This window comes from Cyclopterus lumpus, chromosome 11 (genome assembly GCF_009769545.1).
Source record: "Cyclopterus lumpus isolate fCycLum1 chromosome 11, fCycLum1.pri, whole genome shotgun sequence".
Taxonomy (NCBI): Eukaryota; Metazoa; Chordata; class Actinopteri; order Perciformes; family Cyclopteridae; genus Cyclopterus; species Cyclopterus lumpus.
The window spans coordinates 248,232-270,698 of record NC_046976.1 but is presented as its reverse complement, the minus strand read 5'-3'; the positions used below and the strand labels follow the sequence as shown (position 1 = coordinate 270,698).

The 22,467-nt window shown below is 42.6% G+C and overlaps 2 protein-coding genes across 5 annotated transcripts; both read left to right on the top strand.

Moving 5' to 3' along the window:
* Nucleotides 1-1,938: 1,938 nt before the first annotated feature.
* Nucleotides 1,939-15,815, top strand: mgat1b (alpha-1,3-mannosyl-glycoprotein 2-beta-N-acetylglucosaminyltransferase b). Of its 4 annotated transcripts, none has more exons than XM_034544988.1 (4): nucleotides 1,939-3,566; nucleotides 6,248-6,392; nucleotides 8,262-9,531; nucleotides 13,066-15,815. In XM_034544988.1, the coding sequence occupies exons 3-4, from the start codon at nucleotides 8,662-8,664 to the stop codon at nucleotides 13,765-13,767; spliced, it is 1,572 nt and encodes a 523-aa protein (XP_034400879.1). In that variant the 5' UTR covers nucleotides 1,939-3,566; nucleotides 6,248-6,392; nucleotides 8,262-8,661; the 3' UTR covers nucleotides 13,768-15,815. The 4 variants fall into 4 exon arrangements, with proteins under 4 accessions (XP_034400879.1, XP_034400880.1, XP_034400878.1 ...); XM_034544987.1 differs by lacking the exon at nucleotides 1,939-3,566 and adding an exon at nucleotides 3,577-4,128; XM_034544989.1 differs by lacking the exon at nucleotides 6,248-6,392.
* Nucleotides 15,816-17,911: 2,096 nt separating this feature from the next.
* polr1h (RNA polymerase I subunit H) lies at nucleotides 17,912-22,009 on the top strand. The gene is made up of 5 exons (XM_034545210.1): nucleotides 17,912-18,070; nucleotides 20,708-20,825; nucleotides 21,194-21,297; nucleotides 21,376-21,485; nucleotides 21,569-22,009. The coding sequence occupies exons 2-5, from the start codon at nucleotides 20,708-20,710 to the stop codon at nucleotides 21,591-21,593; spliced, it is 357 nt and encodes a 118-aa protein (XP_034401101.1). The 5' UTR covers nucleotides 17,912-18,070; the 3' UTR covers nucleotides 21,594-22,009.
* Nucleotides 22,010-22,467: the final 458 nt, after the last annotated feature.

Here is a 22,467-nt window from a genome sequence, read left to right as displayed (position 1 = left end):
ATATTCAATTTCAATTCAATTCAGTTTATTTTGTATAGCCCAATATCACAAATTACAAATTTGCCTCAGAGGGCTTTACAATCTGTACACATACAACATCCCTGACCTTTGACCTCACATCGGATCAGGAAAAACTCCCCCAAAAAAACTTTCACAGGGAAAAAAGGGAAGAACCCTTCAGGAGAGCAACAGAGGAAGATAATAATAATAATAATAATAATAATAATGCATTCTATTTGTAAGGCACTCTTAATCCAAGAATCTCAGAGTGCCACAGAGCCAGTACATAGTTAAAACTAACAATAATTAAAAACATTTAAAAAAGGAAAAAGTCATAAAACTCAACTCAAAAACGCCTTCCTAAATAAAAAGGTTTTTAGGCCAGTCTTAAAAGCGTCCAGTGTCTGTGTTGCCCTCAGGTGGTCATGGAGACTGTTCCATAAGCGGGGCCCGGTCGCCCATGGGGCGGAGCTTGGTGTTGGGGACCCGGAGGAGCGAGCGGTTTGTAGATCTGAGGGTGCGGGTAGAGGTTTGGGGAGTAATGAGTTCTTGTAGGTAGGGAGGTGCATGTCCATTTATGCATTTATGGGTGAGGAGTAGGACTTTGTAGTCAATCCGGGTTGAGACGGGGAGCCAGTGGAGTGAGTGGAGAATAGAATGGGTGTTATGTGCTCATATTTCCGGACTCTCATCAGGATCCTGGCAGCGCTGTTTTGAATGTATTGTAGTTTCTGGATGTTCTTGCCAGTGATCCCAGTGAAGAGTGAATTACAGTAGTCCAGTCTAGAGGAGATGAATGCGTGGACGAGCTTCTCTGCATCTGACAGGGTTAAAGTGGGGCGGAGTTTGGAGATGTTTTTGAGATGATAAAAGGAGGTTTTGCACAGGTGTTTTATATGGTCATTAAAGGTCAGGTGAGGATCAAACCTAACTCCAAGATTAGTAACTGTGGAGGAGAGGGGTATGACCTGACCATCGAAGGTGAGATGAGTTATGGAGGATGACTGAACCTGGTGTGGACTGCCAACAAGGAGGGCTTCAGTTTTGCTACTGTTTAGCTGGAGAAAGTTGTTGCTCATCCATGTCTTTATCTCCCCAAGACAGGCGGTGAGACATGACATGGCTGCAGAGGGGCTTGGGGCAGTTTTTATGTAAAGCTGCGTGTCATCAGCATAACAGTGGAAGGACATCCTCTGTCTGCTGATGACACGACCGAGGGGGAGCATGTAAATAATGAAGAGGATGGGGCCGAGGACCGACCCTTGCGGAACACCACAGGAGACAGGGAGCAGTCTGGACTTGCATCTTCCCAGTGAGACATATTCAGTTCTGGCAGAAAGGTAGGACTGAAACCACTTGAGTGCAGAGTCTGACAGTCCAACAGCGGTGTAGAGGCGCTCTAGGAGGAGAGTGTGATCCAGTGTCAAACGCAGCAGTTAGGTCCAGGAGGATGAGGAGTGAGGGTGATCCAGCATCGGCTGTCATCAGCAGGTCATTCGTAACCCTGAGCAAAGCTGTTTCAGTGCTGTGGCCTGAACGAAAACCTGACTGAAACTTTTCAAACAAGTTGTTATGTTTGAGGTGGTTCTGAAGTTGAGAGCCTCCTCTAACACCTTGGACAGGAAGGCAAGGTTGGAGATAGGCCTGTAATTGGCTAGAACCTCCGGGTCCAGGGTGGGCTTCTTGAGAAGGGGACGGATGACAGCAACCTTGAGAGTAGGTGGGACATAGCCAGATTGAAGGGAAAGGTTAACAACCTTGGTGATGAGAGGACTGAGAGTGGGGATATGTGACTTGAGCAGAGCAGTGGGAATGGGGTCCAGGTACAGGATTTCATTTTTTTGTATATGTTCCATCCGGGGACCTTCTGATCCTATTTCACAAATAATAACAATATATCACATATTGCACATAAGGGAAGTGAGGAAATGTTGGGTTATTGTTACACATATTTCAATAGTTTTGTTTGGCCATCAGTCTGACTGTGGCAGGGAAGAAGCTGTTGAAACAACGTGTTCTCTGAGTGATGATGCTGTTCGCTCTGCTGTGTCTCAGGTTGTACGTGACCTGGGTGGAGTCTCTGATGATTCCCTCTGCTCTTTTCTGAAAGCGCTGCACATACATAGAGTCCATGGCAGGAAGGTGTGTACCTATGATCCTCTCTGCAGTCTTTATGACTCTCTGCAGAGCCTTCCTCTCTGCCTGTGTTGTGGTACCATACCAGACAGTGATGCCTGCGGTGAAGATCCTCTATACCAGTTCTCTGTAGGCCTGGGTGAGAAGGCGGCGGTTCAGACCGGCTTTCCTGAGCAGCCTGATGAAATAAAGCCTTTGCTGTGGCTGTGGTGGTAAGAGTCCAGCTCGGGTCAGATGTAACCTGCAGTCCCAGGAATCTGTAGCTGTCGGCCCTCTCCACCTCAGTCCCTTTGATAAGAGGCTGTAGAGGGGGAGGATTCTTCCTGAAGTCCAGTATTATTTATTTGGTCTTGTCCGTGTTAAAGATGAGGTCATTCTCCTCTCCATATACAAGAATGTTGTTTACCAGGGTCCTGTACCCTGACATTAAGAATGCGTGATATTCAACTTTTAAATAATCAGCGTCAGCTTTTAAATAAATCTTGAAATATTCCACATATTTCATACATTATTATAATAAGTGTTTTTAGAGTCTGCCCATATTAGGGAATTACGTCAGCAGCTTCAATTTGGCACATTCTTCTTGTTACACAGATTGCAGAGAAGGGGAATTCTAAATTATTCTAGGTTATAATTATTTTTTTAATTCTCTGGCAGATTTCTTTACAGATAAAAAATGTAATTAAATTACATTGTTCGGGTTAGGACCTGGCTTATGTCAACTCGATCTTAAACGAGTCACTTGTCCGGAAGTGTAGTTATTTGTAGTCAAATGAAAAACGCCGTCATCACACATCAAAAGAGGTGATAGAGGATGAGAAGCTGAAGCAACATGTCACTGGAAGCACGAGCCGGGGGCAGAGACTCTGGAGCCTGCTAGCAGCAGCTAGTGTGGATAGAGAGCACCCAGAGGTGGGGGGCAGAGACTCTGGAGCCTGCTAGCAGCAGCTAGTGTGGATAGAGAGCACCCAGAGGTGGGGGGCAGAGACTCTGGAGCCTGCTAGCAGCAGCTAGTGTGGATAGAGAGCACCCAGAGGTGGGGGGCAGAGACTCTGGTGCCTGCTAGCAGCAGCTAGTGTGGATAGAGAGCACCCAGAGGTGGGGGGCAGAGACTCTGGAGCCTGCTAGCAGCAGCTAGTGTGGATAGAGAGCACCCAGAGGTGGGGGGCAGAGACTCTGGAGCCTGCTAGCAGCAGCTAGTGTGGATAGAGAGCAGAGCGGTCAGGCGCGGGAACCAGAGACACTGGAACCGCTCGGCAGCAGCAGGAAGATGCGCTGTGAACGGGACAACGAAGGAAATACAAGGGGGCTCCAAGTGGTAGCCAGCCAGCCAACTAGCCAGCCCACCGGTCAGCGCTGCAGCTCGACATGAGCCGTGTGTCCTGACACGGAGCTCGCCGGACCAACTCGTTCAGAACCGAATGTCGGAGGTGAGTGACACTTGATTCAGATGCTAAGTCAATGGCTTCAATCAGGGCGGCTCATGAATGGAAATAACCTTTACTGTTAGCCAGGTCGCTAGCTAGCTAGCAGCATGTCTGGTTAGCTAGCACCTCAGACCCCCAGTAGGCGCGAGGGGTTGACTCCAGCTTGGTGACAGCTTAATGGCTTCAGAGAAGACCGTGAAGCGTCACAGCTGGGGTTCATCTCGACAGACTGAGCAGCTGCACCGCTGCCGACCTGCTCTGCAATGTGGACCCTTGCACCAGTTTGATTTAGTGTTAGCCATCTCAGAGGCCTCGCTGGCCGGTGCTCATTGCCTTTCCACAGTAGAGTCATGCGGACCAGTAGCCGGGTGGGACGCTGGCTGATGCCTCAGTAGATGGACTGCCTGCCGCAGACTCTTCTGTGTGATCCTACCAGTCAGTTCCACGTTGTGTGACGGAAGGAGGAGGTGGTTAAAGAAGAACATAGTTTCAGCAGAAGAGCAACACTTCTTCCCCCCCACCGTCCAGTCTGTAACGCTTTACTGCAGGGAGAAGACGAGTTCAGGTAACGTCTGCTTATTTTTCCACTTCATAGTCTTTCGCTGTGGACTTAACTTCTTGTTGGCACATGATCCCATTAGACATCTGACCTTCTCTGCTCACTCTGAGAACTAAAGCACCCTGACTCTTCCTTCATGGTTGTACTTTTCTACTTGATTTGACCAGTGTGTCTGATGTACTGTGCTTGGTTGTCGGTGTGTTTTCAAAGTAAAACAGATTAAAAGTGTTCATGTTCCTACTTTCTTTTTCAAGATGATCATTTAAGTATATTGAGTTTATCAACTCTTTTAAAACACAGTAGTGAAATATACAACTAGTAGGGCTGCATCCGATATCTGTCCGGTACTGACAGATTACAACACTTCCTGTTGACCACTTTTGTTGCTGCATTAAAAAGGTTTGCGCTTGAATTGTAATTCCTGTACATTTTGAAGATGCTTTACCAAGTTGCTCATGTACACGATTGATTTTAATGTAAAATAAAAAATAAATGTTTATTTACATATTTATTTGTACCAAGCGTGGTGTTACATAAAAGAATTAACGTCATCACACCAAGGCATACAGTTTAGCATTTTCACACTGGTATCGTTATTAAATAAACTCAGGTTTTGGTTTCAGTACTGAACAAGTAGGATCAGTGCATGCCTATTCATTAGTTACACCAAGCTAAAACGAATGCTTTCTAATACAAAACCACTGCATTCAACCGTAATCTTATGAATGTTCAGTTTTTGTTGAAACTATAAGAGATGTTAATTAATCTTCATGGTTATTTTGTTTGATGTGGTTTATGTTTCTGCTGTCCTTTTATTGCGTTACACAGAGAGGTGGTTCAGTTATTTAGCCTAACCTTGTTGATATCACAAACTAATATTATTACATTTTACGTACTTTTTAAATGTCACAAATGTGGCCTTACTGAGAATTGTGTACACGTGTTAAGGACCAGTTTTTTAATCATCTTAAAATGATTAATTATTATCATCTTAAACCAGTATGTGACTGCTGAAAGTGCCAGTCCTGATAGCTGTAGCTGTTGGATTTGGATTTCTTTTGGATCATCCAGAACCTGCGCATTCCCCCGACCTTAAACACAGCCATTTGCCATCAAACGGCTCATCAGCTATTCTTTAAACATCGTATGTGTGTCAGTAGGTGGGACAAATGTGGAATATGGGTGTTGGGGGGGGGGGGGGGGGGGGGGTTCTTCGTGAGGTGATTCAGACATGGTATGTTAATAGCTTGCAAAGCATTGAAGCACAGTCAAAGAGTCCTTACTGATCAAAGTGTGTTTGTTCCTTGTAGTCAAACGATTACCATACAAGATTATTGCACGCCTATATTTATCGGCAGTAATTGGTTTAAGCTTACTAATGCCGAGGAGCTTCTGTGGCGCAGTCAGTGTGACCTTCTTTATCCCTCACTCATTCAATATGTCCCTCCATCCTAGTATAGCAAAAAAGGAAACCTTTACTGTCACATACACACTGTTGACACTCTTGTTGTAGTTGGACTGATGAGCTTTGTATAAGCTTTTCAGCATTTGTACTGTGGCCTGTTTGTTTATGGGAACAAGTGGACTTTGTAATGTAAAAACTCAGGTCTAGTCAGACACTAAATAGAGCGCTAATTTAAAGGTCCAAATGGCTAAATTACAAAACAAGTTTTCTCATTTGCTTCTCGTGGTAGAAATTTACATACACATTTCTGCTTCTTTACCAATTTAATTATTCAGCGTTACATTTTTGTGTATAGTGTAACAACCAGCACAGTCGACATGTACACAAATTACAGTGTAAACCATAGAATGTTGGTAGCATAGAAATAGAATAGGAGTAGAACGTACATTCCCAATCAAATCCACGTTGCAGAGTGGTAGACTACCACTACCATTACAACCGTTGAAGCGGGATAACTTCTGTATAAACTAAACCGACTATTACGGCAAGTCACAAGGAGAGGAGATTTGGCAGTAACGATTTAAAGCGATGAGTGGAATAGTAATGAGAGTGTACAGAGAGCCAGAAAAGCTGAGTAAAATTAACAAGTTTAATGCTTTATCCACACAATTAATAAGATAGCTAGCTTGCTAATTCCTCCATGCTTTAATGCTTAACTAGTTACAGAAAAGGAGCTGAACAGCGGGCTGTCTCATCGTCCCTCCGTCCCTCTCCAAGCCACTCGGCTACATGGCTAACTATCAGCCACCATAACAACTAACAAGAGTCTGCTCCACTGTGGGACAGTTAGTGTTGAGAGATTGAAGTAAGTATCAAACAGTGTTACTCATGGTCTGACCTCTGATCCAGTTGCTCTTCGTTGTTCATTAAGATTTACATCACCACAGGAAGTGTGCACAGAGAGGGCTATCCTGCCCACCTGTTAAAGTAAAAAGATTTTCGGTTCACTATGAAACTGTGGCAGGACAAAATAGACTTGGCGGGCTTCCATTGTCTCTGTAATTAATGTGAAACACTGGTACAGCTCTCATGTCTCCATCCACCTTACATTGGAATACTCTATTTCAGTCTTGGTACAGGAGCATACAAGAGTTTGTTTCCCTGAGCCAAAGGGATTTCTTTAGATGTCTGATCAACAATCCAATGTTTTTTTAAGTCTTTTGCAACAACGTTGGTTAATACCTTATTTTGTCATCTGGATTCCACATACTGCTGAATCAATGTTTTTAGATATCCCACATGTTTGTTAACAGCATTTAAAAGCATTTATTTGTGAATTCTGCTCCTGTCACAAGTCACTGCTTTTATTCAAGTCCTTGGCAGGGAGGAAAAGATTGCAGTAATCTCCCATGTTTGCTTTCAGTGGATAACAGTAAATCATCATGATCATAAACACAATTTGAACTGTTGTAATGTTCTAAGGGAAAAAACAATTTAAATGGTATTTCCTTTTTTACAAGAATCCTCATGATCAGCACAAAGGTCACTGGGACGTTTGACGGCTTTCTTCACACATTGTTCATTGAAACACTGAGCATCATATGGAGATGAACATGATATCCTGTTTGCATGACATTGCCTGTTTGTGTAAAATGTATGAGATTATGCAACATGTTGTTACACTGTCATATATAGAGTATAGCGTATTGCTTGAAATGTACTGGCACAGGTTAAGATACCTGTGAATATCATACGGTCAAGAATTGTCAAACTTGATCTAAGACTATGATCAAAAACAAGATTATGGATCTGACCACACATGCAATGCCAGCTTTCAATACTGGACTGTTTTGATAATTTGTGCTATGGTCAGCTGGACACATTTTTGGTTGTTACAAAAAGTTATTGTGCTATCTGTTTACCTGCATGCAACCAAAGCCTGCTCAAATGTGGTTGGTCAATGCAACTTGGACTAAAAACAAGCACCCAAAACATCCACTAACAAACTCTTGTCCCGTTGCCTACTTATCCTATACAAACCAATGAACAGAAGTTACCATGTTTGGAATGCGTAGGAGTGAATGATGTAGAGATGCCGTATAAGGCTCTGGTAGCTGCAGTGACCTGTCAATCACATTGTAGCCCCGCCCTCAAGCATACCCTGCTTTATAGTCTGTTTGACTCTAAATGGACCATCATGCTGTATTGAAGACTTGGAACTAGAGATTGAGACCATAAACTAATGTTTACAATATTTACTGAGGGAATAAATCAAGAGAGAAGTAATTTTCTCATAGACTTCTATATAACCAGAGGAGTCGCCCCCTGGTGGTCAGTAGAGAGAATGCAGGTTTTTAAGGCATTTTACTTGGCAGAAGCCGAGGTTGCCACCTGGTTTGAACATTGGAAAATCCTCAACACCAATCGACTGCATTATTTTACTCTGCCACCTGTTTAATTGATTACACATACTGTAGTCAGTTCTGCAACATTTCTTTAAATTGATATCGCTCAGGAAAAATGATTATAATGATTATTATTTTTGATTGGTTTGCACATCCTACACACATACATGAGAACGTAATGATACTGCGGGTGCTTTTGCTGACAGTGACTGGTTTTATTCACAGAATTTTACACAATTGTACAGTGTCTGAAAAGTGCTTTTCCTTCTACTCAATGAAATGAGCTCCATTCATTCTGTTGATCATTTGTTCTGCTGTTCTGTTTTCAGGATGATGGCTGAAGGGTAATATCCAAGAAGTCGCATTCCCTCAACCCAAAGTGACCCCACTTCCCCCTTCTTTTACGTTCATCTGCACTTTTGCAACCTCCCCTTGCCTGACTTTGCGTGTCCTATCTCAGCCCTTTTCCAAAATAGGATTTTAATGGAATGTGTGCATTCCACAGTAGGATAATGTGAATTCAATTGGACAATTCTCCTCCTCACAGCCTTCAGACCAAAAAACAGAATGACTTTCAAATTTGAAAAAATTACAATGTGATCGGATATCAACTTCTGGCCCATCTGAGATTTCCACCTCAGTCTGTAGGACTCGGACTCTGGTTCCATCACTTGTTCCCTACCGGCAGCCTTTTCCACATCCCCATCCCTTTTCACGTGTCAGTGGGCCATGGTTCGCAAGAAAGGTTCTCTTATACTATGCGGTGCTTTCCTGTTTGTTGCCTGGAATGCTTTGCTTCTACTTTATCTTTGGGGCCGTCCTCCCATTGGCCGCCTCGGAGAAGGTGTTGGAGCCGAACCAGGAGGAAAGGAAGAGTGGGGTGTGGACAGAGGGAAAGGAGTCCCTGTCAACCTGGCCGCGGAGGTGATCCGGCTGGCAGAGGAGGTCGAAATTCAACTAGAGACCCAGAAAGAGCTACTGAAGCAGATTGAAAGTCACAGGGCAGTGTGGGCTCGACAGAAAGACGTTGGGAAAAGAGAAACTGAGGATACAAAGGAAGTCAAACAAGAGGTTGTCCACCAGCCACTAAAGCCTCCACTCTCTCGAAAAGACAGTGAGGATGAAAGGGACCAAACTCAAGTAAAAAATACACAGAAGCCTGTTTATACAGTAGCTTCAGATGCTAAGTTAGAACAGCACCAGGCCATTGACATAAAGGAAGACATCGGTGAGGGCAATAAATTGCCGACTTCCGTTGCCAGCCCAGAGGTCGTCATTCCCATTCTAGTCATTGCTTGTGACAGAGTGACAGTAAAACGGAGCCTTGAGAGACTGATACAGTACCGCCCTTCTCCAGCACTATATCCAATTATTGTGACCCAGGACTGCGGCCATGCCGAGACGGCTCGAGTGATTGCCTCATATGGAGATCAAGTGACGCACATTAGCCAACCGGACCTGTCGGACATCAGAGTCCGACCAGAGCACAGGAAGTTCCAGGGCTACTACAAAATTGCCAGACATTACCACTGGGCACTTAACCAGGTGTTCAACACGTTTTCCCAGTCTACTGTGGTCATAGTGGAAGATGACCTGGAGGTGAGTGCTCTCAGACCTTACCACACATTATAGTCGGCATTTACATTGTGTCATTTTGCTTTAATTGGATAGTTTGATGGTAAATACTCGCAGGAGAGGTCTGTAGAGTGTCCAGTGGTTGATGTCGGCATCGGTAAACCATGCCATGCTTCGACATGTCGACAGTGGAGTTTAACTGCCAGCCATCTTTCGAGGGTAGCAGAACAATGAAGAGCAAGTTTAAAGACAAAAAGAGTTGGGTTGAGTCACCATGTTCATCTTGCTTTGGTTACAGTACTCAATGTAATCAGAAATGGCTGTAGACATAATACATTGATTTACAAATGTTGTGTTGACAGACACAACTCTCCCATGCAATGCGACGGGAAAAACGGAGACGCTGCTCTCAGCTAGAAGGAAATAATCAAAATTACTGACAGTGATGAGACGGCTATGGAACATCTTTATCTTGTCTTAAGTTTCCACAATAGAAATTGGCTGTAGATGCTAAAGCTGCAGTTTTGGGCAGAGAGCTGCTGACGATGTTGGAGGTGTTGCAAACTGATACCCACATCCATTCCTCCATTCATGTTATAGATTAAGATGGTACTTTGAGCCCTGGTAGTGTCATGGATATATGGACATCGGCTCAGTGTAGACGAGCCAATTAATGGATGAGAAAAAAAACCTGTTTTAACAGTCAAGAACAGAATAGCTCATTAGTGTGTTGTGTATTCATGGAACTATGTTGTCTTCTAAATAATAGATATCCACAGTCCACCCGGGCTAACTACATAGGAGTGGTTCTAGTTATTCACTTTTATTTCAGTAAGGGACTATCAGTCTCATATGTGTGTTAAGTGCTAAGATTAAGTGTTAAGACATGGTAGGCCTAGCTTAGCATAAAGTTAACAGCTAGGTTAGCTCGGTGCACCCACCAACACTGCTCAAGCTTCCTGATGAACAACTCTTCTCTGTTGTTTGATCTCTACACAAACAGACATGTGAAAACATCAAATTTTTGTTTTAGAGGTCGTTACATGCTGGAACCACAGCAGCCTGACTTTGTGATTGCTCTGCACTCTCACCAGTACCCATTTTAGTGTGTCACAAAGCCCAGACTGGTTTCCAGTCAGAGCCACCACACGGCATATTTAGGTATGTGGGGCAGTGTGTGAAACGGGCTAATACTTGATAGTTGGCAGTAGAGCGATGACAGGAAATGAGGGTGGAGATGAATGTTGCAGTGACAGAGTCACTAATCTCTTTGAACAAGAGTGTTTCCTTCTCCAAGTTAGGGTTTCATTTACTCAAGTACAGTACTGAAGTACAATGTTGAGCTACTTGCAGCGTACTTCACTTAAATCTTCCTATTTCAACCTACTTTATTAATCCATCCCACAACATCTCGGAGGAAAGTATTTCACTTTTTATTCCTCCTCTCGCTTCACTTCTTTGACAGATGTAGTAACCAATGACTTTTCAGATTAAGATTTTGCATTAAACGGGGTTTGTACGGTCATGGAAAACCTGGAAAAGTCATGGAATTTTAAAAGGGTTATTTCCAGGCCTGGAAAAGTCATTGAAGAAAATGAAATCCCAAAGGTTTTGGAAAAGTCATGGAAATGTGTTATATTTATGTTAAGTTACGCTGAGTTTGAAATAATGAATATGCTTTTAAAAGAAAGACTCTCAAAATATAAGCAGGCATACGCTCTCATACGAGTGAACGCACCTTAACTGAAAAGTTCAGTGGCCATAGCAACAGTAGCTCAGGGATAATCCACTATGCCAGGGAAGATTTAACCATGCTTGGCTACATGTGGAAAAGTACATGTCATGGGTTACAACAGACAAAGACCCAGACGAGCACAGTGTAGGTTGTGTGGTGGCAAAACATTCGGCATTTCAAACATGGGAGAGGCAGCATTAACGAGACATGCTAGAGGAAGCAGACACCAGAGTGCTGCTGCTAGCTAGCGTAGCAAAGCTACAGCAACCCCCATCACCGGCTAACTCACCACAGCGAGGGCAACTGCTACGCGGAGCAGCACGTCTCTCTTTTCGGCTAGCTAGCAGGCGTCGATAACCCTGTAACGAAAAGTGAAGTCCTAACTGCGGAGGTAATGTGGGCACAGAAGGTTGCTAATTCACATTATTCTTTTTAATCACCTGAAGATGCCAGCCTGCTATTTCGATGAATGTTCCCCGATAGCTTGTATATATACATATCTCTGCTCATTGGGGCTCGCTCCTCACTTCAAGAGTCTCACATTGTCCAACGTGTTGAAGCAAAGGGCCGATATCCAAATTTGACCAAAGCCTGAACCATTATTTGCAGTCCAAACAGATGGATTTGCACCTAAGGGACAATGGTTTGATTAAAAGAATAAACATTTATATACTATAAATGTTTATTCTTTTAATCAAACATGTCTCATTCATTGTGTCATTTGTGTCATCCTGTATGCTTTGGAATTCTCATTGTTAGTTTAAATACTACATGTTCTCACTTTTTCATGTAAACACTTGAGATTTCACAAAATGTTTGGTCATGGAAATTTGGTGAAAAGTCATGGAAATCCATTGGTCAAAATACGTATGAACCCTGATTAAAAAGATATGAGAGACTTATAAAACACAATGTCAAGATGAAATGATCAGTGGGACTCCTGATAAAGAGCAGTGTCTAGTTTGGGCCTTTTGTTATCAGATGTCTCGGAATTGTTAGCAGATAGACTAACTTCTCACATGGCTATATTTTTTAAACTGTTCGAGGCCCAAACGTATGTAGCAAATGTAGCAAAACAATGTAGCAAAACAAACTCTCCTGCCACCACGGCCCCTCGAGTTCATCTTAGGACCCTTTGGAGGGGCCCGACCCTTAGGTTGGGAACCACAGGACTAAAGTAAAGTTTCTACAACAATAACATGATACTTCCACAAATGCACATTGATGCATCAGTGTTAACTATATAATAGCGTTGGTATACAATGTTATAGTATTTGTTTTCAGCTTTTTTCCTTTTGAAACACTATTTGTGCTCAATGTTGATCAAACCTGGGGAAGCATAAGGGAAGCCTTCTACTTCTCCAAAGGTCAATTTAACAAATCCATCATTCTAGAAGAACAACTCTAGTTAATCTCATGTTCTAATAACATTTTACTCAGCAAGTTGGAAGCTGGGAACATGCTGACATCCCCAAAAGGAAGGAAACGCAGCTCTCTCTTAAACCTTCCCTTCCTCCTTCAACACTTACCTACTGTGATTTCTGTATTTGTGCATGTTGCTGTGCTTCCAGATTTCAACCAATAACTTGAGTCCTAGTAAAACGGATGGCCAAATCTTTAAAAATCAGACCCAGGTATTCTCTAAAGGCTGTTCTGTGGAAAGAGGAGTGAAGTGAATCAAATGCTTTTAAATGATAACAATCTTCCTAAAGTTACAAGAGTGTTTTGCTGTTGAACTCACGTCACAATGATGCCTGTGGTCGGTTGGACTGTTTCTCTGAAGCAGAAGCTCACCACTGTGCTTCTGTCTCCCCTCATTTAAGGTGGCCCCGGACTTCTTTGAGTATTTCCGAGCCCTGTACCCGATCTTGCGTGCTGACCCCTCCCTGTGGTGTGCTTCTGCGTGGAACGATAACGGCAGAGACGCCTTGGTGGATCCATCCAAAGCCGGCCTGCTCTACAGAACAGACTTCTTCCCCGGTCTGGGCTGGATGCTGCTGAAGGAGATGTGGGATGAATTGGAACCCAAATGGCCCTCTGCCTTCTGGGACGACTGGATGCGCCAACCGGAGCAACGCAAGGACCGCTCCTGCATCCGACCCGAAATCTCCCGCACTATCACCTTTGGCCGGAAAGGCGTCAGTTTAGGTCAATTCTTTGACCAGTACCTTCGCTATATTAAGCTCAACACTGAATTTGTGCCTTTTACCAAACAGGATTTGTCTTATTTGCTAAAAGAGAAGTATGATGAAAATTTTATAAAAGAGATTTACAGTGCCCCTCTGGTGAAATTTGAGGACCTGCAACAAGGGGGCAGCTTAAGAGGCCCTGGACCATACAGGGTGCAGTACTCAACCCGGGACAGTTTTAAAGTCTTTGCTCGAAATCTAGGGGTGATGGACGACTTGAAATCTGGAGTTCCTCGTACAGGTTACAGGGGCATAGTGAATTTCCTGTACCGGGGTCGAAGGGTGTTCTTGGCTCCACAAGAGGGCTGGACCCAGTATAACGTCAGCTGGAGCTGAGAGAAGGATCCAGACTACAATGGGAATGGTGACGGGGAGAGAGCCTTACTCAGAGGAACACCCTCTTAGACCAAAGAATATCAGCAGACACAGTGGTTCATGAAGGGCCTAAAGCAGCACCGATTGGTGGGGAGATCAAGTGTTGACCCGGGCCTGTTTGTTACGCAATGCTGATTTAGGATCAGCCGGTTCAACGGCCACACATACTTCAAAGAGTTAAAAGTTTTAGGGCACGAAAATTCCACCTTAAACACTACTTTAAAACAGCCATTGGCAACGTGCCTTTCTTTCTGGGCCCATTTAGTTTTTGTGTTTTATTCCTCTAAAAAACTGTCCGAATGCAAACTGAACGTCACGGTCACATGTTTGCAGCAGCTGTAAATGCAGTTGGGTAGCAGGACACATTTGATCTGTTTTAGTGTCTGTGATATGATGATACACCTGAGGCCAAACGGGCAGAGTGATCATCTCTAGAACCGGTTCATCTTTTTTCATTCAGCAAAGCTAATGAAAGCTGTTGAAATTGATCTAACTCTTCAGATTATGTTACTGTTTAAATCCATAAACTAATCTGAGGCCGTTTGGAAAAGCAAAATGAGAAGCTCCTCCAGTGTTTTAGAGGGCAAATGAAGGCTGTGCCCAGTGCTGAAAAGTAATCGTATGAAGTCATCTGGTGGCTAATTACATTAACGATTAAAGACATTATTTCACCAGAATTTTAACCAATGAGATTGGAATTGCTCTTTTTAAAAGAGTCCTTAAAGGAAAGCAGCAAACAAAGTCAAAACAAACATCATCCAGAGAGAAGAAAGTGCAGAAGAAGCAGTTGCCCTGATCCAGGACCAAAAGCTCCTCAGTCTGACCATCAGACCAAGAATGGGGTCATCTATTGAAGTGGAACAAACCATGTGGGATTTCTTTCTCACTCATGTCTGGAGGGACGACAGTCGACAGGAGATTGTGTAGCTCCTCTCCTGTCAACCAGTACACACTCCCGTCAATCACTTCACATGGTCTGTATTGTTCTTGGTCAAAGTAAATCTGTTATTTCACTAGCTTTCAAAACACTCACAAGATGACCTTCCATCAGCTGATTTAGGATTGGTAACATCCTTGGTTTGACACATTAATGAGCTGCTCATCAGAATCAGCTTTATTGACCAAGTATGTGTACACACAAGATTTTACGTAGCTCTCGGTGAGCTGACACTCACAATTTACAGGAAAGGGCGTCGCTTCCACTTGACCACAACTGTTTACTAGGGGCTTTGGAAGCTTAGGAAATAATGCAAAGAAGTTGTAGTTGCCAGAAAGTAAGACTAACAACCTGAGTGTTTTCAGGACGTAGCAGATGTATATGGGTGTGGGAGGATCAATGGTGGACACTTTCTTGAATCATAGGTGCTGATGTTCTTAGATCAGTTCATGAACACAGCCTTGAAAGTGGGATGACTGAGTCAGAGTAGAGGGGATCTCAGTTGTGGGACGCATACTGAGGCCTTTATGGTGGATCTCCTGCTCAAGCTGGTCTTGGAAGGCCTGGTATTCTTTTTTCGTTGTCTTTTTTGGTAATGTAATGTATTTAATGTTTCTGATGGTTGAAGATAATTCCCTTCTACTCTGAGGGTTTGTAAAAGAACACGGTAAATATGACGGATGAAACTTTAATGGTAAGGCTATTTTGAAATGATTGAATTATCTTGAAGTTCTAACAAATGAGGTCTAAAGTGATGACTGATTGTGACATTTTACTGGTGATCCCCCTGAAGCCCTGATACAGGGTGAGTTGCAATTACATGTCATGCAAACCATGTTTGTTCATCTTAGGTTTGTTAAAGAACCACTGATTGTTCGACACGTTTGGTTTGTGCAACAAGAAGGCTGTGCAGTGGCTCGAGGGATTATCACTGTACTGTAATTAGCTTTGGGAGATTATCCACAGGGTCGATTGATTCTCATGTCTGTATGGTGATGTGTAAAACCACTGCCTGATGTGTTTATAACTTTAATACTATATAAATAAAATCAACTATTTTGCTATTCGCCCACATGCTGAAGCAGTTCCTCTTTGATTGAGAGCGCTCATTCAGCTGTTTGATCCTCAGTTCTGAACCTAGGCTCCTGCCATTGAGAACAATAATTGACTTGGATTGTTGTTGCCTTTCAGCCCTCTTCACCACACAACCTGGACTCAAGTAAAATAAAGCCTGCTGTATAGCCGCTAGCCCTTTTTTCGTTTCTATACCTAGGCTATGCAATCACAAATATTCCCTCAAAGGACTTCTCAGATGGTTTGGTGTCATGGTGGTAAAATGAAAGAAAGGGTTCCAGAAATGCTCAAAAGTACACATGAATCTGATCAAGACAGATCAATTAAGGATTTTCCCCCACGTTAAATTCCTAGTTTGAATTTTAAATAAAGTCCAGCAGTAGGAGGACCTCCTGTACCAGGCTCGTCCAGTGTAGTCCTAGTTGCAGTGAAAAGTTGTATATTAAATATTAAAATGCTCAGTTATTCACTGTTTCATCTGTTTGGAATTGGATTAGTAGTAAAGTCTTCCTTTCTGTTTTGCAACTTGTTCTAAAACGACCAAATCAAATCTTCACTCGAGGTCCACTTCCTAGCTTCCTCCAAAGCTTTCAAACTGTGGATCCTTTCTTTTCGCATTGTTTCAGGATGGCCACCAACATGATTTGATCCTCCTCCGTCATGGCGAGCTCGCTACATTTATAGGCTCGTTCGAGATGAGCCAGTTATGCGCAGATTCGATCGGCGGCGATCGGCACGCAATGCATGCCGGTTAGATTTGTGTCCGACTTGCTCCCGACTTGCTCTGACGTCATGCACACGTGGTCAACGATACTCTCACGAGAGCGAGGCGGCCGTCGGTTTTAAAGACGGGCGCCGCAGGAGCTCTCCATCCACTGCGTGGCCCAGTGCATGATGGGAAACGCCTGACTGTCGCCACATCATACCACGTGTTGTAGAAAATCCTTATTTTAACATTAGATTGTTCGCTATTTGTCTCATGTAGTGCAAAGATGTGGGTGTTAATAATGTATAAGGTTATTTATTTAGCATCTGTAAATAAATAATGTATAGAGAAATGACAACTATCTTCACATATGTATTTATATACATTTATGTGTAAATAAATATGACATCTAACAATTACAATATGGGCAATCTTTGTCCAAAATTCCAAAAATAACAGTTAAATAAATAAAAAGATGTCAACATTTAGACCACTGTGAAAAGTAGATTTATTTTATTTTGGAAAATCCCATTTGGTCGGTTTGAAGTGCTGTGAAGTGAACTTCATCTCCAGACACATTTCAGACACATTTCAACTTTTAAATGTTGACACAATCTTCAACTATTACTGTATGATTCATCTTTTTGATACTACTGCTGCTACTTCTTGGAACCACTGATACTTCTACTACAACCACTACTAAAACGTCAGCTGCTGAAAGCTACTACTCGTTAGTATACGACATAAGTAGAGGGATCTCTTCTGCCTCAATTTCATCGGCGATCAAGAATGCAAACACTATTTCTTCCGCCATAGTTATACAAATTTGGTCTGTAAAGTAGAACTAACAACTGTTGTTGTGACTTCCTGAACACTGACCACCTGTGTGTTCTTTGAAGGCAGCTGAAAACTGTCTGACTTGATCGCAGTTTGTTGGCCACGCCCCCTGCAGCGGCCGTCTGCTCTTGTCTGGATTCCAGGCGAGGCGCAGCTCTAACGAACGAGCCTATTGATAAATAGCCACAAGAATGAATGAGATTGCATCTGTAACGTTAGGTTGTTGAACATGGACTTAAAGAAACAACAGCTATTGAATTTAACTGTCCTGAAAAATGCAAACTGATCCTCGTAACCCCAACAGTCTCCTCTTTATCAGACCGAATAGGCCCGAATGCAAAATAGACTGAAGTGGCAGTTAAAATCTGATTGTCATGTGTGAACTTCACTGCATGCGTGTGTTTTTGAAACTCCACTGACGTCACTTAATTCACAAATGTATTTTTTAAATGTATTATATACAGTACGATTTTTGTCAAGAAGGGAATTATCCGCAGATAAGATCCCACCTTGTCTTATCCCGACAAATAGCAACTGTGGGCGGGGTCCTGTGCTCACAGAGCTGAGCTGTCGCGTCCTGTCGACAGCCCGATGTCGTCTCTGTATGCGACGGAAGAAGTTGATGGACCCGCATAGTGAGACCACCAAACTCACCGCAGCAGCAGAGACGCCTGTTCTTTTCGCGGAAAACTGCGTGTTATTTGAAGCCGGTGAGTAAAGTCCGATAATAGGCTCGTTCGAGATGAACTGCTCTCGCCTGGAAAGCAGACGAGAGCAGGCGGCATCATCAGGGGGGTTGACAAAACTGCGACCCAGTCGGTCAGTTTTCAGCTACCTTCAAAGAATACACAGAAACAGTTAGATCCTGTTAGTTCCTATAGGCTACTTGTAGTTTTACAGTCCACGTTCGGATTTATTCATGTGTTTGTAAATATATATTTATGTAGAAATGTGCGTGTACCAGCATTGTATGCTACCCTTTGTTCTGCTGTGAAATACATTACCACCAGTTTTGATATGTTAACGCTATATAAATAAGCCTTGTTATTATCAACCACACAATATATGTTTTAGATTAAACCTGAGACTAATAGTCAACAATCGAGCGTTAAGTATTACAACTACACAGAAAATAAGGATGTTCTACAACACGTAGCACCCCTGTTTCCCTCACTTGCGTCTTTTTGGAGAGACGCATGCGAGGAGAGAGGAAACGAGAGAAATGAGGCGTCCTTTCTTCTGAAGCTTCTCGTGAAGCGACGTCTGTTTCTTATGACTGCGGCCACTGATCACGTCTGCATCAGCTGTCAGACGGCTTTAACAGCTGGAGAGACTTTGTGTCTGAACACATGATCAGTGTAACAAAGTAGTTTTTAGTCCCGACAGATTTTAGCGAACATTCTAATAAAAATCCACTTACAATATCGTTAAAAGTGATCGTATAATGTTTTCAGTTGATTTAATGGTGTTAAACTACTACTTATACTAATAAACAGGCACGTGCACGTCTGTGCACCTGGGGGGCAGGTGCTCAAACCAAAATTCTTTATGAAATTAAAAGTAATAATAATAAATAAAAAACACAGTAGGATATTTTCAACTTGTATATTTATTTTTGTTAACAAACTAACTAAAATTATCAAATTGAATAAATAAATAACAGGCAAAAACAGACAAAACAAGGCCATATTGTATAACCAAATGCAATCAAAAAATATTCTAACTTATCAAGATAGCATAGTTTAGCTGCTATTTTCTAGCTGTGAATTCTTGTGACATTTATAAACATAAATTCAACATACTTTCGAAATGGTCTAAAAGGCATTTCTACAACAACACAAAGAAGATGCCTGCCTGTATATCTCTCCCTCTCTCTTCATTAAACATTACAAACGTCAGTAAACAGCTGGACGAGGCTTTGAAATCACGGATTTCGTGAGTTTTTTGTTTGTTTGTTTTTTTAGGAAACGTCTGACGTAATGTTTTCAGCGGCGCTAATGTTGTGGTTAATTTATCACCAAACAACGTCGGGGGATTGCACAAACACCGTCATTACCTGTTTGTCTGATGCTGTGGGTCAGAGAAGAAGTAGGCTGCACCCATTTGGCGTGAGCACTAAGAAGAGGAGGAGGAGGAGGAGGAGGAGGAGGAGGAGGAGGAGGAGGAGGGGCGGGGAGGAGCATATCGGGCAAAAGGGCAGGTGCTTGAGCACCACAAGGGGTCTATCTGTGCACGTGCCTGCTAATAAAGACATATTTATCATTAAGGTTGGGAAAACCGGTGCCAATATGGCAATAAATAGTATCGTTTTAAAAGTATCGTTTTAGATACTTTGTCCGTGTTCTTAGTGTTGTCTCATGCAGACAACATAAACAACCTGGTTCATAGTATTACTTTATTAACAACATAAACAACCTGGTTCAAAGTATTACTTTATTAACAACATAAACAACCTGGTTCAAAGTATTACTTTATTAACAACATAAACAACCTGGTTCATAGTATTACTTTATTAACAACATAAACAACCTGGTTCATAGTATTACTTTATTAACAACATAAACAACCTGGTTCATAGTATTACTTTAATAACAACATAAACAACCTGGTTCATAGTATTACTTTAATAACAACATAAACAACCTGGTTCATAGTATTACTTTAATAACAACATAAACAACCTGGTTCATAGTATTACTTTATTAACAACATAAACAACCTGGTTCATAGTATTACTTTAATAACAACATAAACAACCTGGTTCATAGTATTACTTTATTAACAACATAAACAACCTGGTTCATAGTATTACTTTATTAACAACATAAACAACCTGGTTCATAGTATTACTTTATTGACAACATAAACAACCTGGTTCATAGTATTACTTTATTGACAACATAAACAACCTGGTTCTCCTTTCCTTTTATAAAGGAAGGTCCAGTATTTCCTATACTAAAGGAGCTAAATAAGGAAGCATTGGAGCTCTTATCATGGCGGCCACTTAGATACTTCCGGGTCATTTCACTCCGTTAGGAACCTTCCTCACCAAAAAGGACTATTCGACCGCAGCCCTACTGTTGCTCATTTGCTCCAGTTCCAGTGTCATAACAGTCATAATATCTTCAGGACTTTAAGAGCACTTTTAACAAGTGTGACTCTTCCCCTAAATGTAAAGTGAAGTCACATTGAAAACTATAAATACATGAGTCCACATTTCTTGGAAAAAAGGACTAACTCTAGTCAGCTGAAACATTTGAATTGTGGCCAATATGTCTGTGCTCATGTTGCTGGTAAAAAAAGTCTCAAGCTACTATTAACTAGTAGCTCCTGTTCTTCTCACACAGATGTCGTGTTTTAGTGGTGATCCCAACTTCTGCTCCGAATGTGGGAATGTTCTCCCTCTTCCTGGAGTGCAGGACACAGTCCGCTGCCCCCGCTGCTCCTTCTGCATCCCTGTAGCAGGTACCAGTGTTACACCCCAACTGGTTTTCAACCCTACTGGTTTCCCTCTAGCGGTAGTCTGCCTCACTCATCAGATTCGTCACACATTCACAAACTTTTGGCTGGAGATCTACAAGCCGCATCTCATATCCATTGCAGCGATTACAGTACCAAAATGTGGTTGGGGGCCGCTGTTTTTAAAGACCCAACAGCAAAGTTCCTTTGAGAAACAATGACCGTGTTGCACTAAATAATCCATACACCTCCCTGTGAACAGTTATACAAAAAATATCCCATATGCAAACTATTAATCTCAAACATTATTCTTTGATAAATGCACCTATTTCCAACATTGATTATCCTTGACATGCATGTATTTGATCATCCAGAGTTTTCAGGCCAGGAGATCCGCTCTACTGTGATATTCAACCCAGAGGAGCAGTTGTCGGTGGCTCTGGAGGACGAGGAGGCCTCCGACCTGAAGGGACCTGTGGTAAGACCAGCTGCTCACTGACTGCTGTGTGTCATAACCACTGGACTCTGTATTCATGAGGGCACCTGCTCCCTATAGATTGACAGGCGCTGCTCTCGTTGCAATAAAGAGGGGATGGTTTACCACACCAGGCAGATGAGATCTGCAGACGAAGGACAGACTGTCTTCTTCACCTGTATACACTGCAGGTAATCAATATTGTGGCAGTTAATTTGAACATTTGGTGCTGCTGTGTGATCTATTGCTGATCATTTTGATGTGGGTGTTGCAGGTATCAAGAGAAGGAAGACTCCTGAGAGGAAGTCCAGCTCAGAGGAAGTCCAGCTCACCCTCTCCATGTCTTCCAGTGTTGGTGTCAGATGGTTGGATGCTTTCCCAACACATGGATTGTAAATCTAACAATGGGCCCTTCACCTTTGCTTTGCATAATGACGCTGTGCCCTGCAGAGCTGACTGGAATGTAGGTGGGGAGAGCTGAGTGAGCTGAAAGAGAATGTGTAGCGTGTGTTCTGGGCACTCGAGGCCCTCCCTGTGGCTCACTGCTCAACCATGCCACCGACTTTCAGAGAAGAAGGCTGATGTGCAGCTTGGCAAATCTATACACATTATCAACCTTTCAAGGTCCTTATATTACCATTTCTACTGAATATTGCCTGTAACTTGTCATCCTAAAACTAACGTTTTTCCTGAATAAAGTGTGTGGCATGTTTTTGATAAGTCCCTTCTTCTAGCTGAAACTGAGCTATTTTGATCTCAACTGAGGAAAGTGATGCAGTGAAACGGCTCGCTGTCTGTTTCTGAGAATTCAGTTATTAACATTTAATGGCCAAATTGCTTAATTTTGAAAATTCTGTTGGTACGCCAACAAACAACATTCCTCTGCATTGTCTTAACTGCAAACCCAGAGAACTCTGGTAAACAGGCGTGATCGAAGCCAACTCATTGTCATTACCATGGCGTCAAGTAAGTTGGGTTGTGACATCAACCACATGCTTCAGCTGTGTGTGTTGATAGCAACACTGAGATACAGCTGTTTTACAGATGTAGTGGTGGGAGGCAAGATATGGAAGAGATAGGATTAATGATCTCTGTTCATTACAGGAGATCAAAGCTTACCAGGAAAAGATCTAACATGTCCCGTTCTGATGGAGCAGGTTATTGATGCTGCAT